The sequence below is a fragment of the Fonsecaea erecta genome (assembly GCF_001651985.1).
Source record: "Fonsecaea erecta strain CBS 125763 chromosome Unknown Scaff3, whole genome shotgun sequence".
Classification (NCBI taxonomy): Eukaryota; Fungi; Ascomycota; class Eurotiomycetes; order Chaetothyriales; family Herpotrichiellaceae; genus Fonsecaea; species Fonsecaea erecta.
The window spans coordinates 389,386-404,788 of record NW_017387246.1 but is presented as its reverse complement, the minus strand read 5'-3'; the positions used below and the strand labels follow the sequence as shown (position 1 = coordinate 404,788).

At 52.7% G+C, this 15,403-nt stretch overlaps 3 protein-coding genes across 3 annotated transcripts; 2 read left to right on the top strand and 1 right to left on the bottom strand.

Annotated features, from left to right (window-relative positions):
- Window positions 1–327: 327 nt before the first annotated feature.
- Window positions 328–3,762, top strand: AYL99_03402 (hypothetical protein; the record flags this gene model as incomplete). Its single annotated transcript, XM_018834918.1, has 1 exon — window positions 328–3,762. One exon carries the CDS (start codon window positions 328–330, stop codon window positions 3,760–3,762), a length of 3,435 nt encoding a protein of 1,144 aa, XP_018694568.1.
- A 1,154-nt stretch (window positions 3,763–4,916) lies between these two features.
- AYL99_03401 (hypothetical protein) lies at window positions 4,917–7,539 on the bottom strand (the record flags this gene model as incomplete). The annotated part of the gene is made up of 2 exons (XM_018834917.1): window positions 4,917–6,797; window positions 6,844–7,539. The coding sequence occupies 2 exons, from the start codon at window positions 7,537–7,539 to the stop codon at window positions 4,917–4,919; spliced, it is 2,577 nt and encodes an 858-aa protein (XP_018694567.1).
- A 1,486-nt stretch (window positions 7,540–9,025) lies between these two features.
- On the top strand, window positions 9,026–14,468 carry AYL99_03400 (hypothetical protein; the record flags this gene model as incomplete). The annotated part of the gene is made up of 8 exons (XM_018834916.1): window positions 9,026–9,318; window positions 9,372–12,201; window positions 12,525–12,628; window positions 12,709–12,754; window positions 12,812–13,240; window positions 13,341–13,696; window positions 13,793–14,016; window positions 14,110–14,468. The coding sequence occupies 8 exons, from the start codon at window positions 9,026–9,028 to the stop codon at window positions 14,466–14,468; spliced, it is 4,641 nt and encodes a 1,546-aa protein (XP_018694566.1).
- Window positions 14,469–15,403: the final 935 nt, after the last annotated feature.

The window sequence follows — 15,403 nt, the reverse complement described above, 5'->3', positions numbered from 1 at the left end:
ATTATCGTCGAAGTACTCAGTCGTAGTATGGTCGACTAGACTGTCAGCCCCGGTGAGGCTGAAGATTGTCGGAAAGACTCAGCATGCCAAGCGGGCTCCTGGCTTTTGGCCCCGGCATTCTTCTTGGAACAATACCATCAGGATGCTTTCTGGTAACCACCACGGACATGTATCTTCGTCTCAAGATGCTCCAGGAGTTCTAGAGAGCCTCCGTCCGCCTCTCCACCAGAACATGACGCGCAGAACGTGACAGCCGCTGTCACCACCCGCGGAAAGCGACCCCTGTCCCCATCACCCATCACCCTCCTCCCGCTGACAGCCAACGCCATGTTGAGCTCGTTTGTTCAAAAGTTCATTGAGCAGTCCTCTTTGTCTCCGACCAACGACAACCGCCCGTCAAAAGCCTCTTTGTTTCGAGACCAGTTCAGACTTCCGGCCGGTCAAAATCCCTTGCATGAGATTACCGCTGAACTATACCTACCGCTCCCCTCGACCCCGGCGGGAGGCCCTATCACCTCCGGAGAGAAGTCGAGGGACAATGGCAACAAATACCTGGGCGAACTACACCTGAGTGAACACTTTCTATGCTTCTCGACGATCCGAACCAGTTTCCTCTCCACTGCAAGCCATGCATCATCCACCTCTTTCACGGGCCCTACGCAGGGCGCAGGACCCGGAGGCCATGGCTTTACTCTGCCCTTGTGCTCTATACGAAGAGTCGAGAGGCTGAATAGTCATCACGACAAGTTCTCGCTGGCCCTCACCACCTTCGAGTCCGTCCAGAAACCTCCGACCGAGAAGACGAAGGCGGTACCCCCTCCTCCCCGGAAGCTCATCCTGACCCTTGACGGCAGTCGCATCACCTGCGAACGCTTCTGTGATGGTTTGAAAAAAGGATTGAGAGAGGGCATGAAAGAGGTCGACAATCTGCGGCTTGTAGTCTCTCAATGCTACTCGGAATACCTCCTAGACCCGGCTCGGCTCAAGGCCAAAGAAGAGGGCACCACGCCGCCAGATCCGCCCGATACTGGACTGGGCATGCTGTTCAAATATCCGGGAGACGCCAGGAAACTCAGGGACAGGAGTAAGATCAGACTCTGGGGCGAGTACATGCGAGAGAATGGCCGAAATGCCACGATAGTGCGCCAACCCACTTTCCACAAGCTGATCCGTGTTGGGTTACCCAACCGGTTGAGAGGTGAGATATGGGAGATCTGCTCCGGCTCTTTCTACACGCGGCTGAGAAATCCCAACCTCTACGCCAAAACTCTGGCCAAGTTTACGGGGAAGGAGTCTTTGGCCATCGACGAGATTGAGAAGGATCTGAACCGAAGTCTGCCAGAATATCCCGGCTTTCAGAGTGAAGAGGGTATTGGCCGGCTCCGCCGCGTCCTCACGGCCTACAGCTGGACCAACGAAGAGGTCGGCTACTGTCAAGCCATGAACATCGTTGTGGCTGCTCTGCTCATCTACATGTCCGAGTCACAGGCGTTCTTCACCCTCGGCGCCTTGTGTGACAGACTGCTCCCCGGATACTACTCGAAGGACATGTATGGCACTCTCTTGGATCAGCGTGTCTTCGAGAATCTCGTCGAACGGACAATGCCCGTTCTTTGGGAGCATTTGGTCAAGTCTGACGTCAACCTATCCGTGGTGTCACTACCCTGGTTTTTGTCATTATACATCAACTCGATGCCCCTTGTCTTTGCTTTCCGGGTGCTTGATGTCTTTTTCCTAGAAGGCCCGAAAGTCCTCTTTCAGATTGGTCTGGCCATTCTCCGTATCAATGGCGAAGAACTACTTGATGTGAGCGATGACGGCTCCTTCATCTCCATCCTCAAGAACTACTTTTCACGATTGGACGAGTCGGCCCATCCTCATTCAGAAAACGAAAAGTTGAGGGCTATCACCAAATTCCAGGAACTCATGGTGACGGCCTTCAAGGAGTTTGCCGGCATTACACACGCGAGCATCGAAGAGCTGAGAGACAAACACATCGACGGCGTCAAGGAGGGGCTTGCAACCTTTGCCAAACGGACCTCAATCCGGAATTTGGGACCAGAGAGTAAGAAGCTCAGTGCTGACGATCTGAGTGCCATCTACGACAGGTTCTTTGGCGTCTTGGCTGAGCGACAAGAACGTGCAAAATTTCGCGAGGTGGAGAGAAGGAAGCAGCAAGATCAGAGAGTGCGGCCTGGTTTGTGGCCGCAACATTCATCTCGCAACAACGATGAGCCTGCCCGTAATGCCCAGCCACTGCAGACTATGGATTACGACGCCTTCAGAGAGTTTCTGGCCAACACGGCCAAATGGGCTGTGACAGACTCGCCCTCTACACCCAGCAAGGAGTTTGCCAGTCTCAATCAAAGCCAGAGGAAACGGAGTAAGACCATGTCGCAATGGGGCTCTGGGCCCGAACCTGCCGACCACGATTTCATGCAACGCTTGTATGGCAAATGGGACGAATCGCATCAGGGAGAGATGACCCTTCAGCAACTAGTCCGGGGTCTGGCCCAATTCAAGGGAACCACAGACATCATGAATTCCATGAGCCTGTTCTTCGATCTCTTTGACGACGATGGCACGGGCAAAGTTGACCGGGAGGGCATCCTGAGGATGTCTGAATCGCTCTTGTTCCTTTCCCGGCGAGGTTTCGACGGTGCCATAACCCCATCTGACACGAGCAACGGACTGACATCTCCGCTCTCTGCCTCAGACTCAAGGGAAGGCCTGAAATTGAGCACCAATGAAAAGTTTCTAGGTAGCGTCAGTGCCTTCATCAGACGATGTTTCGAATACGCCGATCCAGATGACGCCCTGGGGGCCGCAAGCCCAAGGCTCGAGATGACAACCACCGACAGATCGAATGACGAAGACCTAATTGAATTGACCGAATCACGATCTGACCACAAAAACCTCGCGTCGCCCAAACCTACAGAGAAGGATCCTCTCTCCGAAGTGACACCGCCTCAAACGCCTTCCCTATCGAGCGCCCAAGACAAACGCATCTCCTCCTCTTCTCGCGCTGCCTCGCATAACCTCGCCCTCGATCCCAACAAGCCCTTGCATATCACGCTCCCGACTTTCCGCATGGTCATCCTTGCAGACGAACTTCTCGAGCAGTTCTTTGAGACGTTCTTCCCTCAGTCTTTCCGCCTGGCCGACGTTGCCCCCAACGCCAGCTCCTCGTCGTTGGCGTCACCCACCAATACACTCTCAGGAAATCTGACCACCTTCACGAACCTAGGCACCCCTGTGAAAAACTTGCTGAATGGCACACCCTCAAACAAGACTCTCCCTGACGTCGGCCGTGCCGGTGGTGTTGTGGAACCGGGCTCCCGAGGTCTGCGAGGTGTTTTGGATAATATTGTCAACGACGGCATGCGAATGGCAGCTGAGATGCGGAAACGTATGGACGATGCGCAGAGGGAGTTTGAGCGAAACGCCCGCGAGCAGGGGCACAAACCTTATCGAGACGACGAGGACGACGACGAGGATTATGATGATAAGGACACGGGGGTTGGGAAGAGAGATCAAGAACTGTTGGAGGGGGCCGAGGTTGCCAGTATCCGACCAGCCATCGGCCCTGGTGGGAGTATAGATGAAGGAGGTATGAGGAGCCGAGCCGAGAGCTCCACGACGCTGAATTCGAAGGGCAGTGGCAGTGGCAGCGGGATGGGAACATTGAGCCGCAAGACCACGAGCAGTGGGAATAGCGTGAGTATTTTGGATGTCAATGATACGTCTTCAGATTCAAAATGATTAGGGTGCCTGAATCTGAACCAGCAAGGTGCACAGGGCAGCAGGTTATTGCTACTTGGGAGGGGACACAAATGAATTATTTATTATCCAGCTACAGCAGTCCCAATCAATACCCCTGAACTCGCAAGAGGAAATTTATATAAAATATATAGCCGGATGGCATGGAAAACCGAACGCGCATCAATATCATCAGTATCCTCATCACCAGACTTGTCTAGCCGCTCTTTCCCTGTCCTGGTATCTCCAGATCCAAACGAATCAAATAACTGTTGATATGTGCGTCGCGTCCGGGTCCGAAGAAAATTATTGTATGTCGATGACGTGTTACACACTGTATACTAAGTCCGAGCCAAGTCCAATTCCAAGTGCAAATAACGAGGATCGATTTTTTAAGAAGAGAAGAGAAGAGAAGAGTAGATATATTACAAGAAATGACATCTGATCGATTGATAGATGTGATGGCGGGGGAGGAAGTAGTGGTAGTGGTAGTAGTGGTTGGGCGATTGAACAGTTAAACAGCTAGATAGCTGGATGGAGGGATGAATGAATGGAGGGACGGGTGAAGGAGGAAAGTGGACCGGATCTTCCAGTCACGAAACAATCTGCGCTTTCTACAGTAGCTATTGTTCATGGTGGTGGTTCTATGGCTGAAGATTCAAGGAGAACTGTAAATGGTAGGGGGAGTGTATCTATATGAAGATATCAAGATATAAAATAGATAGAAGGGGAAAGGCACAAACTGAAGAGGGTCGTTTCTTGCCCCCTGCCCGACGCAAGCAAGCATCCTGCTTTTTCACAAGCTGTATCACGTATTGGTGATGACGGAGGGGGGTGCGGTCGTTTCGTCCTGATTTGAACGAGTCGAGGGAAAAGAGGTCATGGCTCATCCGATTCTCTCAATTGGAGCCTGTCGTGGACCACCCAGTCTGCTACGCGGCCCAAGAAGAGTGGAACAGCCCACGCAGTACTCGGTAGCCTCCCTTCATGTCCAACACGTTGAAACGCCGAAACGAAAACGCTGGGAAACGCAAGAACAGTCTAGTATTCCCGACTCGGGAAATTGGGTCAGTCTTTCAGCGACCGCATACTCCTGGCGCCTTGCTGGAACGCAAAAATCGCAATACAGGCGCCGATTCTGGCTGTCAAGCGCCGTGTTACTCCTCCTCGTCGTCGTCGCTGGCCTCACTACCATCCTCCTCTTCTTCGTCATCTTCTTCGTCGTCGTCACTCTCGACCGGGACCCCTCTGCTTCCGGCAATAGCCTTCTTTGTCTCTGCCTCATCTGGTTTCGCTTCGTCATTTTGCTTCTCTCCATCTTCACCTTCCCCTTCCCCTTCTTTCTTGTCTCCAATGACTTCGTCTACCTTCTCTGCAACGGCTTGAACCTCGTCCAGCGCGCTCTTCGCCACGTCGTCTCGATCGAGTGTCGGCATCTCGTGGACGTCTTCTTTGGACGGCACGATGACCTTAAGCTCGAGTTCCGGTTGTTTACTATACACACGAAGCCCGACCACACAGCTTGCATTCCAGGGGTTGCGATTTGGGTCTTTTTCAATGTCGTCAGAGTCTTGTTTGCTCTCTTCCGCTGGTGCAGGTGCCGAAGAAGCTGATGAGGTGGACGGAGTTCTGATTCCAGAGGGGACAGGGGTTGACGTTCCAGATACGGAAGTTGAGGTAGCTCCAGACGGCGACGAGGACGACGGGAGCTGGCCCTTCTGATGAGCCAGGTCGTACAGTTTACCGATTTGAGTAATTTTGTCTCGCCGGTGTATATTCTTTCTGATGACATTTTCCACTTCATCTCGTCCAGTGGAGTGCGCCTCGACTTTGATCAACACGGTATAGGTGCCCTTGGTCAAATGCACTTCAACATTCACGGAGCGTATCAGCTCATAGTTCATCTTGCTGCGGGCAAGGTATTCCTCTTCTTCTTCGTCGTCGTCCTTTTGCACTCGGAATTGCATGGTGTAATTGTACTTGCCTTGCAATCCCTTGAAGTACCGCTCATCAAGCTGGGAAAGTACAATCACCGCATCCGTGTCTTCGGGAACAACGACGGAGAAGTGGTTTGTTTGGTAGTCCAGCGTACTCCAGGGCACTTGCACTGACATCCATTGCTGAGCAACGTGCCAGTCAGGACCGAAGATGCGAGTCCGATCAATGTATTTGTACTTGCTGAGCATGTCCTTGTAAGTCATCCAGAAGATACCGTCGTCCCCAAATTGGTGGTTCAGCCGTGTCAACCATTCAGCGGTCCACTCTTTGGAACCGTCACTCCAGGCACCTGTCCATTCTTTTCGGCCCCAAGGGTTGCGGATCTTGACCAGCCGTTGTCCATGCCCTTCGTATGTGTCAAGGACCGCATAGGCGTGCTGGCTGACAATCCCTGAGCGGCGTTCCTCTCGAACCTTTTCGTTCGTAACCAGATACGGCCGCCACTCGCGCCAGCGTGCAGCAGCACAGGAGAAGACGAAGTCTTTTCCAATGCGGCTGAGTTCATTTTTCGAGAATTCATCTGTGTCGAGAATATTGGTGGTGTAGATTTCGGTCGTGACGCCGCCAGTGAGGTCCTCGATTGCCTCTCCAGTTTGTCCGCCAGAAATGGATGCGTAATCTCCATGCGCTTTAGCATATGCCTTTTCAAGAAGGCTCACCCAAGTCTCATTTTGATCCCGGCATTGAGCAAAGTACAGCGATTTGGAACCGCGCTGGAAAAGTTCTTGGTATTGGTCTTCCTGGTCCGGCCGTCTGATTCCGTATTGTCCCAGGACGACATCTCCACTCTCGTCGTATGCCGGTGCCCGGAGGTACAACTTGTCGTCGATGATGCACTGATGCCACTCGCCGTCACGGTGGAAAACAAATCCATAGACCCCAACGGCTTGATCTTGGATGACACAAACACGATCAATAAATTCTTGATTACAGCTCAAGGTAGAAATGGCGGCCAGGAACCAGCAATCTCCTGCTGACCCTTGTAGGATATCGTCGTACGAAACACCATCAACATAGAACTTGGGCTCGTCGAAGATATCCTAGGATCGAATCAGCAAATATTCTAGATATTTCGTGTATACTTACTGTAACTCGCTTTGCATCTGCCGGATATTCTTTGTCGTCATCCTCAATGATAAGGCCATCCAGACAATCCCTGATCCTTGTGATCTTCAGATCTCGCTCGATATCCCAGTGAGAATCGGTGTATTTCTGATTCGAGGCTCGACATTCCTTGATGATTCGTTTCACGTCTCGGAGACAGGATGCCTTGGCGTCCTCGTATGACTTGACAGCCTTGTGAGCGATCTCACCGACAAGCGTCACGGCACTGAGATCCTTCTCCGTGATACGGTCGGGAAGGACGCGAGTCACTTTGCCTGTGTACTCGGGATCGAAGTTCTTCCAGAACTTCTTCATCTTGGCCTGAGGGTGAGGTTTCTTCTCTTTGGCTGGAGTGGGTGGAGGTGCAGGTGGTTTGTCTGGCACAAGCATGAGCTTGATCGTTTGACCACCTCCCAGGACCAGGCCATCTTTTGGAGTTGCCGGTTCATCTCCAGTACGGTTGGTTGTGATAGTGAAAGCCGGGTTTGGTCCATCCCCGGACCCTTTCCCCAACTCGTTAATCTGCTCGTCTGCCTCATTTGCAGCGTTATCTTGCTGTCCAGAAGTATCCATTTTCACATCGTTGCCGTTGGACTCGACGTCATGAAGACCGTTGTCTTCCAATTTGACCTGGTGAGGAGACGGGTGACCGTCACGAACAAAGAAGTACCCAGACATTGTTTGCAGCAAGGCTGAAAGGAGAGACAAAGAGTGGAGTTGGACCCTGGATTTCAGGGTCTATGAATATAAACATTCCTCGCATAATCGGGCACGCGAGGCTTAGGAGAGCAAGTCAGGCCCCTGCCCCGGTCTATCCCTGCCTGTGAGACGCTAGAGCAGGAAATGGGATCCTATCTTCGATAGTTCAACGCATTGTGAGGCTTGGTTAGTCACACGAATTGGCGGTAAGAAAGTTATCGATACCGGTCAAGGCCTAGTTGTGGAGAGTGGTTCTAAGCGAGTAGGTTCGTAGGGTCGAGACTCGGCCAACCGTGATAAGACAAGTTTGTGGGCGACCCAGAATGCCTGTGAGGGTCTTCCGGGCGCCAATAGGCGACCACGACGATGGCGAGAGTCATGGGGAAGATCCGGGAGGGTCGCATGCTCAGTTGAATGCAGCAGTCCTGAAGAACAAAGCCCGACAATAACGAGGCCAGAGCGCTCACAAACAATGGGACTCGTGTATGGAGCTAGCTCGCTAGCCCCGACGCCCACATTCATAGCTGCACAGACCTCCTGCCTGCGCACGGACTTGAAATTCGGAGTCATGCCAGCGTTGCAGCAGGGGAGTTCTGGGCCTAAAGAGAACGGACGGGGCCGGGAATTCGCACTGATACCGTGGACAGCTGAGGGTTTGGGGGCCGGTGGCTCGACGAAACCGTGGTGACCAATTCTTTCTTTGAGGGACACGTTGCGTACGGTAGGATGAGGCTGAATCCGGCCTCGGAGCTGCGGCACAACGGCTGACATTCCTGGGTAGGTATGGACGGCACTGGCGGAGTGCATTGAACATCCGCGATCAGGGAATATTCCGCTGAGACTAAGCTAGCCAGAGCTTGGAGAGGGGGGAGGGAGGTGATGGCTAGGTCTGAAGTGAGCAGAGACGTTGGGGCCCGTAGACCACAAAAGAGAGCGTCACGTGGGAGGCGCACTTAGCTACGTGGCTACCGCACATTGTGGTTGCCGGTGCCTCGAAATCTTGGTTAGCATCCGGCGGTGAGCCTATTTGTGCCTGCTGGGGACGCCACTGGAAGGCAGCGGGCTGGTGCCTGGTGGGTGTCTGGTGGGCTCCTGGCACCGAGAACGAGTTTAACTGCAAACCCCGGGTAATTTGTCTGCTTCCGCCTATGGCCAGAGAGGTATTGGCATTTGGGCTGGTGAGGGGTAGCTCTTGGAGTACAGTAGTACCAGCACGTTACGGAGTACGAGTACGAGTAAATTTTTAGGTAAAGTCGAGCGCTTTAACCCCGATAGTACCGGGGATCATCTATGCATCATCGGCACACCCTACCGAAGCTTGGGATTACCTGCGTCTGCGCATCACTGTAGGATTGTCCAAAAATCTCGGCAAACAGTTCTTTTGAAGACGCCTTTCCACGGTCCTTTCCCTTGCGGCGTCGAACAGCATTCATCCTGTCTTTACATGCTGGGTCAATTGCAGTAGATGAGGGATCCAGAAGGGTTGCAGTCTGTTCTGACTGCGTCGGGACTCTCTCTGCTCGGCTCTGGCCCTGTTCACCGTTTCGAACCATCCTCAACCCAACCATTTTGTGGTGATGCCGAGGGCTGGGGCCCTGTGAGCTCCCTCCGATGGGATCTTACGCCATGCTTCCTTGATATTTGGATTGTGGGTGTCGCCCTTTGGGGTATACTCTTTGGTGCTGGGGCGCTGTGGTATTTGTTCACAAAACGTATCGCCCAGGATGTTCCTAAAAATTGGCATTTCTATACCAAACTGTGAGGCACGCTGAAGATTCCTTTGCCAGGATCGGTGGTTGACCTGATTCTAGAACCGTTGTTGTTGCCATAATCCTTACGACTGCGCTTCAAGCCTCTCTACAGATCGAACAATTACCCGGCATATGGTTTCGAGATATCCGATTCTACACCTCGATCGCCACGATTATATCACTCCTTTTCATCTTCGCAGTACAATACCATGAGCATTGGCGGTCACGAAACCCGAACGGCGTTGTTTTGTTTTTCTGGGTCTTCTTTATTCTATCATACGCTTTGAAGCTGCGGTCGCTGGTGGCAAGAGAGTCATACAAGAATCGCCTCCCCTACTTCATCTCGTTCAACGTCAGTCTTGGTTTAGCAGTGGTGGAGTTCGTTCTTGAATACCTGGTTCCAAAGAAGCAAAGCGTTTACGATGCGCTGGGAGCAGATGACGAGTGCCCGTATGAATATGCCGACATCTTCTCGGTCCTCACCTTTGGTTGGATGACACCTCTGATGAAGTTTGGATACAAAAATTTTCTTACCCAAGATGATTTATGGAATCTCCGGAATCGAGACACTACCCGGGTCACGGGAGACAAGTTGCAGAAAGCTTGGGAAATCGAACTGGAGAAGAAGAAACCAAACCTCTGGATCGCTCTAGCCAGAGCGTTTGGAGGACCATATCTCCGTGGAGCGATGATCAAAACGGTCAGCGACTGTTTGGCATTTGTCCAGCCGCAACTGCTTCGGCTGCTGATTACCTTTGTTGATTCCTATCGACCAGGTCGCGAACGCCAGCCAGCTGTCCGAGGCGTGGCCATCGGTCTGGCAATGTTCGCAACTTCAATCTGCCAGACAGCCGCCCTGCACCAGTACTTCCAGCGCGCTTTCGAGACTGGTATGCGAATTAAGTCCTCGTTGACTGCAATGATATATTCAAAGTCACTGCGGCTGTCAAATGAGTCGAGAGCAACCAAATCTACTGGCGATATTGTTACATACATGAGCGTGGATCAACAAAGACTCGCTGATCTCGCTCAATGGGGCCAACAGCTGTGGTCGGCGCCGTTCCAAATCACCCTCTGCATGATCTCGCTCTACCAATTAGTGGGAGTTTCGTGCTTAGCGGGGGTTGCAGCCATGGTCGTCATGATCCCTATCAATGGTTTTATTGCGAGATTCATGAAGAAGCTGCAACTATCGCAGATGAAGTACAAGGACCGCCGGTCCCGGCTAATGACGGAGATCCTCAATAACATGAAAAGCATCAAGCTCTACGCCTGGGGTTCTGCATTCATGGACAAATTAAGCCATGTGCGCAACGATCTTGAGTTGAACAACTTGCGCAAAATAGGCGCGGCGCAATCGTTTGCAACCTTCACCTGGTCCTCGACGCCCTTTTTTGTCTCATGTTCGACTTTCGCGGTGTTTGTCCTCGTCAATAACAGACCCTTGACAACGGACTTGGTGTTTCCCGCTCTGACTCTGTTCAATCTGTTGACCTTCCCCCTCACAGTGCTTCCTATGGTCATCACGAGCATCATCGAAGCGTCGGTGGCCGTGGGTAGATTGACTGCATTCTTTACCACGGACGAGCTTCAGGATGACGCAGTGAGATTTATCGACGAGCCCCCCAAACAAGCGGGCGAGGCGTCTGTCTCTATCAAGGATGCAACCTTCACCTGGGATAAGAATACAGGCAAGAATGTTCTCCAGAACATCAACTTTAATGCCAACAAGGGAGAATTGACCTGTATCGTGGGCCGAGTGGGAGCTGGGAAGTCTTCATTACTGCAAGCTATGCTCGGTGATCTTTACAAAATCAGCGGCGAGACGGTTGTGCGTGGCCGGATTGCTTATGCGGCACAGTCGGCTTGGATCATGAATGCGAGCGTCAAAGAAAACATTGTTTTTGGACATCGGTGGGATCCTCACTTCTATGAGCAAACGGTCAACGCTTGTGCTCTTGTTGATGACTTCAGACAACTTCCGGATGGAGATCAGACAGAAGTAGGGGAACGTGGCATATCCCTGTCCGGAGGCCAAAAAGCTCGACTCTCCTTAGCACGGGCAGTTTATGCCAGGGCCGACGTCTATCTTATGGACGACGTTCTCTCCGCTGTTGACCAACATGTTGGACGCCATTTAATCAATAATGTCCTTGGTCCCAATGGACTCCTCAATGGTAAAGCGAGAATTCTGGCCACTAATGCAATCACTGTCCTTAAGGAGGCAGATTATATGTACCTCCTCCGGGATGGCACGATTCTTGAAAAAGGGACATACCAGCAACTCATGGCCATGCGTGGCGAAGTCGCCACATTGATCAAATCCACTACCGCAGAGGAGGAATCCGAGGGAGAACGCAGCCCAAGCATTGAAGGAATGGAGTCTGATGACTCGACAACCGTTGTCGGAGCAAACGGCAGCAGCACGCTGGACGAACTTGATGACGAGGAGGTTGAAGAATCACAACAAGAAGTCGGGGGACTGGTGCCTATCCACGCAGGGCCCAGTGGTCCCTCAAAAGCCCGCAAGTCCAGCTTCAATACTCTCCGTCGCGCCTCCACCACCAGTTTCCACGGACCTATGGGCCGTCTCACAGACGAAGAACACGGGGGTGCACAACTGAAAAGCAAACAGACCAAAGAAAATGCCGAACAAGGCAAAGTAAAATGGTCGGTCTACACGAGCTACGCAAAGGAAAGCAATCTCGTCGCCGTGGGGATCTATGCCCTTGCCCTTCTGGCCGCTCAGACGGCACAGGTCGGAGGAAGCTTCTGGCTGAAGAGGTGGTCGGAGATCAATGAGTCGTACGGATCGAACCCCCAGGTCGGAAAATACATTGGCATTTACTTTGCGTTCGGTATCGGTGGTGCTGGACTGGTTGTCATCCAGGTACGTACCTGTCATCTCTCAGTTCCCCTGTCTTGGATCTATATTTTGCATGATCCATGTCCCCAGTCCTTATCCGCGCGATTTCGTTTCACAGAAGTTACCTGAACTGACATGAACCTGTGGGAACTCTAGACCTTGCTTCTCTGGATTTTCTGCTCAATAGAGGTATGGTTTTCCCATTTCGTGTCCGCGACGTAGGCCTCCTTCGTCACCTCCCATGTCTACAATCGTGGATCACGACAATCACGTCAGGAGATCGTGGTACAGTCATGCGAGACACGACTGCGCTGTCTCTCATCTCGGCTCTAACGCTCTCTTCATAGGCTTCGAGAAAGTTACATGATCGCATGGCATACGCAATATTCCGCTCGCCGATGAGCTTCTTCGACACCACCCCAGTGGGACGCATTCTGAACCGTTTCTCAAGGTACGTTGCCGTACCGCCCCCTCTCTGTACCCTGGCTAGCACAACTGGTAGGTACATCCCTTGCTAACCTGCTGTTTTAGTGACATTTATCGCGTCGATGAAGTCATCGCACGTACGTTCAACATGGTGAGTAGTTACAGAATCACATCCTTAATCTAGCAAAGTATCTTACTTCCATATCAGCTCTTTGTCAACACCGGTCGCGCACTGTTCACCCTCGGTGTCATCGCTGCTTCGACGCCGATCTTCCTAGTCCTGGTGGTACCTCTGGGCTTCGTCTACATCATGTACCAGAAATACTATCTCCGCACCTCGAGGGAGCTGAAACGACTTGACAGCGTCAGTCGCAGTCCGATCTATGCACACTTTCAGGAGTCGCTGGGTGGTGTCTCCACCATTCGTGCATATCGACAGCAGAGGCGATTCACCCTGGAGAACGAGTGGCGCATGGACGCCAACTTGCGTGCATACTTTCCCTCGGTTAGCGCCAATCGCTGGCTGGCCGTCCGCCTGGAATTCATTGGGTCTGTCATTATCCTTTCGGCTGCGGTCTTTGCCATCATATCGGTGACCACTGGAAGTGGCCTGTCCGCCGGCATGGTGGGCCTCGCGGTAAGTTTTCCTCCTTGGACCGAAATCAATGCTGCTCCCCATGCACATCATGGGCGGACGGTACACAGCTGAGATGACTGACCGTGTTCCCGGATTTCAGATGTCATATGCCTTGCAGATCACACAGTCCCTGAACTGGATCGTCCGTCAGACGGTCGAGGTGGAGACCAATATCGTGTCGGTAGAACGGGTTTTGGAGTATGCAAACTTGCCCAGTGAAGCTCCTGATGTCATTTTCAAGAGCAGACCGAGCATTGGATGGCCCGCACACGGGCAGATCACCTTCAAAAATTATTCCACACGGTATCGCGAAGGTCTGGATCCCGTCTTGAAGGACATCAACCTAAACATCAAGGCTCATGAAAAGATTGGGGTGGTTGGGCGCACGGGAGCAGGCAAGAGCTCGTTGACGCTGGCGCTCTTCCGAATCATCGAGCCAATATCTGGCTCTATCAGGTGCGTGAACAACATTAGAACCAGAGCCGCGACTCACCCCTTACTGGTTCTCTCTGGATGAGACGAGTGGTGCTGGGCTAACTCATCCTCCTGTAGCATCGACGGGCTGAATACTTCGTCGATTGGTCTGCTAGATCTGCGGCGGCGGCTGGCTATCATTCCTCAAGATGCCGCTCTATTCGAAGGCACGGTTCGTGACAATTTGGACCCGCGCCATGTCCATGATGACACTGAACTGTGGAGTGTGCTTGAACACGCTCGTCTAAAGGAGCATGTCTCGAGCATGCCGGGCCAATTGAATGCGGCCATTCATGAAGCTGGTGAGTCCGCCTCTGTCTTCATCAACGAGGACCCGCAGCAAATATGTATTTCCCCTTTTCACGTGTTCTGACCGTGGATATATTGGGTCGCAGGTTCCAATCTGAGCCAAGGCCAACGCCAATTGGTGTCTCTGGCGCGTGCGCTGCTCACACCCAGCAATATCTTGGTCCTGGATGAGGCTACCGCAGCGGTAGATGTGGAGACCGACAGGATGCTCCAGACCACGCTTCGAAGCAGTATCTTCCAGAATCGCACGATCATCACCATTGCGCATCGCATCAATACCATCCTGGACTCGGATCGTATTGTGGTGCTGCAACAAGGGCGGGTAGCGGAGTTTGACACCCCAGAAGAGTTGATCAAAAAGCGGGGCTTGTTTTATGAGCTTGTGCGTGAAGCCGGATTGCTCGATGGGTTCGGCAATGGTACAGCGAGTGCCATCCAACATTAGCATCCGAGTAGGCCTGAGGGCCTCACAGCGATGTGCTCTAAGTCATCGTCAGACGGGGAACGAATACTCTGGGTTCCGGCCCCGAGGAACTGGGAGTCCAGCATCCCTTCCCCAGCGATGACGCGCGATCTCAGCCGACAGAGCAACGCCGCAACTATGGAGTGAAAGTCTGCCGATCCACTTCCGGGGCTACACAGTGCTCGACTGGAGGGCAACTTTTGATGGGGGAGCAACATGCACACCAGTCCAATTTGGGTGCGATGAGCGGATGCCCTCAGGGGGGGAGACAAAGATCGAAGGATTGCACAGCTTCTGGCCCACCAATTGGAGCCCGAGCAGGCGCTCAGGATTCAACTAGTGAGCACTTGGGAGGCCAGCCTCACCAGCCGGCATACGACAATGTTGTGTAACCCTTTGACGAAAAGGACAACCTGGTTTTGGTCATGAGCCGCGGTTATAGTTGCTTGAGAGTTTGTTCCGTCAGGGCAAACCCGTCCTCACTGCCACCATTTCCCGCGGTCGTGCAGTGGACGCCAACGGTAGCACAAGGCGAAAAGCTAGAATGAAACGAGTCGGACAAAATGCACGGATCCGTGCTGAGTGCAGCGAGACTCTCTCAGATACAGTGCCTTCCGTCCTTCTGGTACAGGTACCTCGGGCCAGATCATTCTTTCTCTGGGCTCAGGGTACCTGTTACCTATTAATAGAGTTTTGTGTCCAGATCGTAGTTGTACGGTTCCACCAACCGATGAATAACAAATCGAGGCGTGGAGGCGAGTTTGCCTCGGTGGGGGGCATCGAGATTGGACACACAGAGAGAGAGTGTGTGTAGAGAGGAAGAGGAAGGAGGAGTGATCGAAGTCTCCAAGCAAGCAAGCGCCAGAGCGGTTGCAGTAAAAAAGACCCTTGTTCGGGAAAAGAGCCTGTGGGCATTC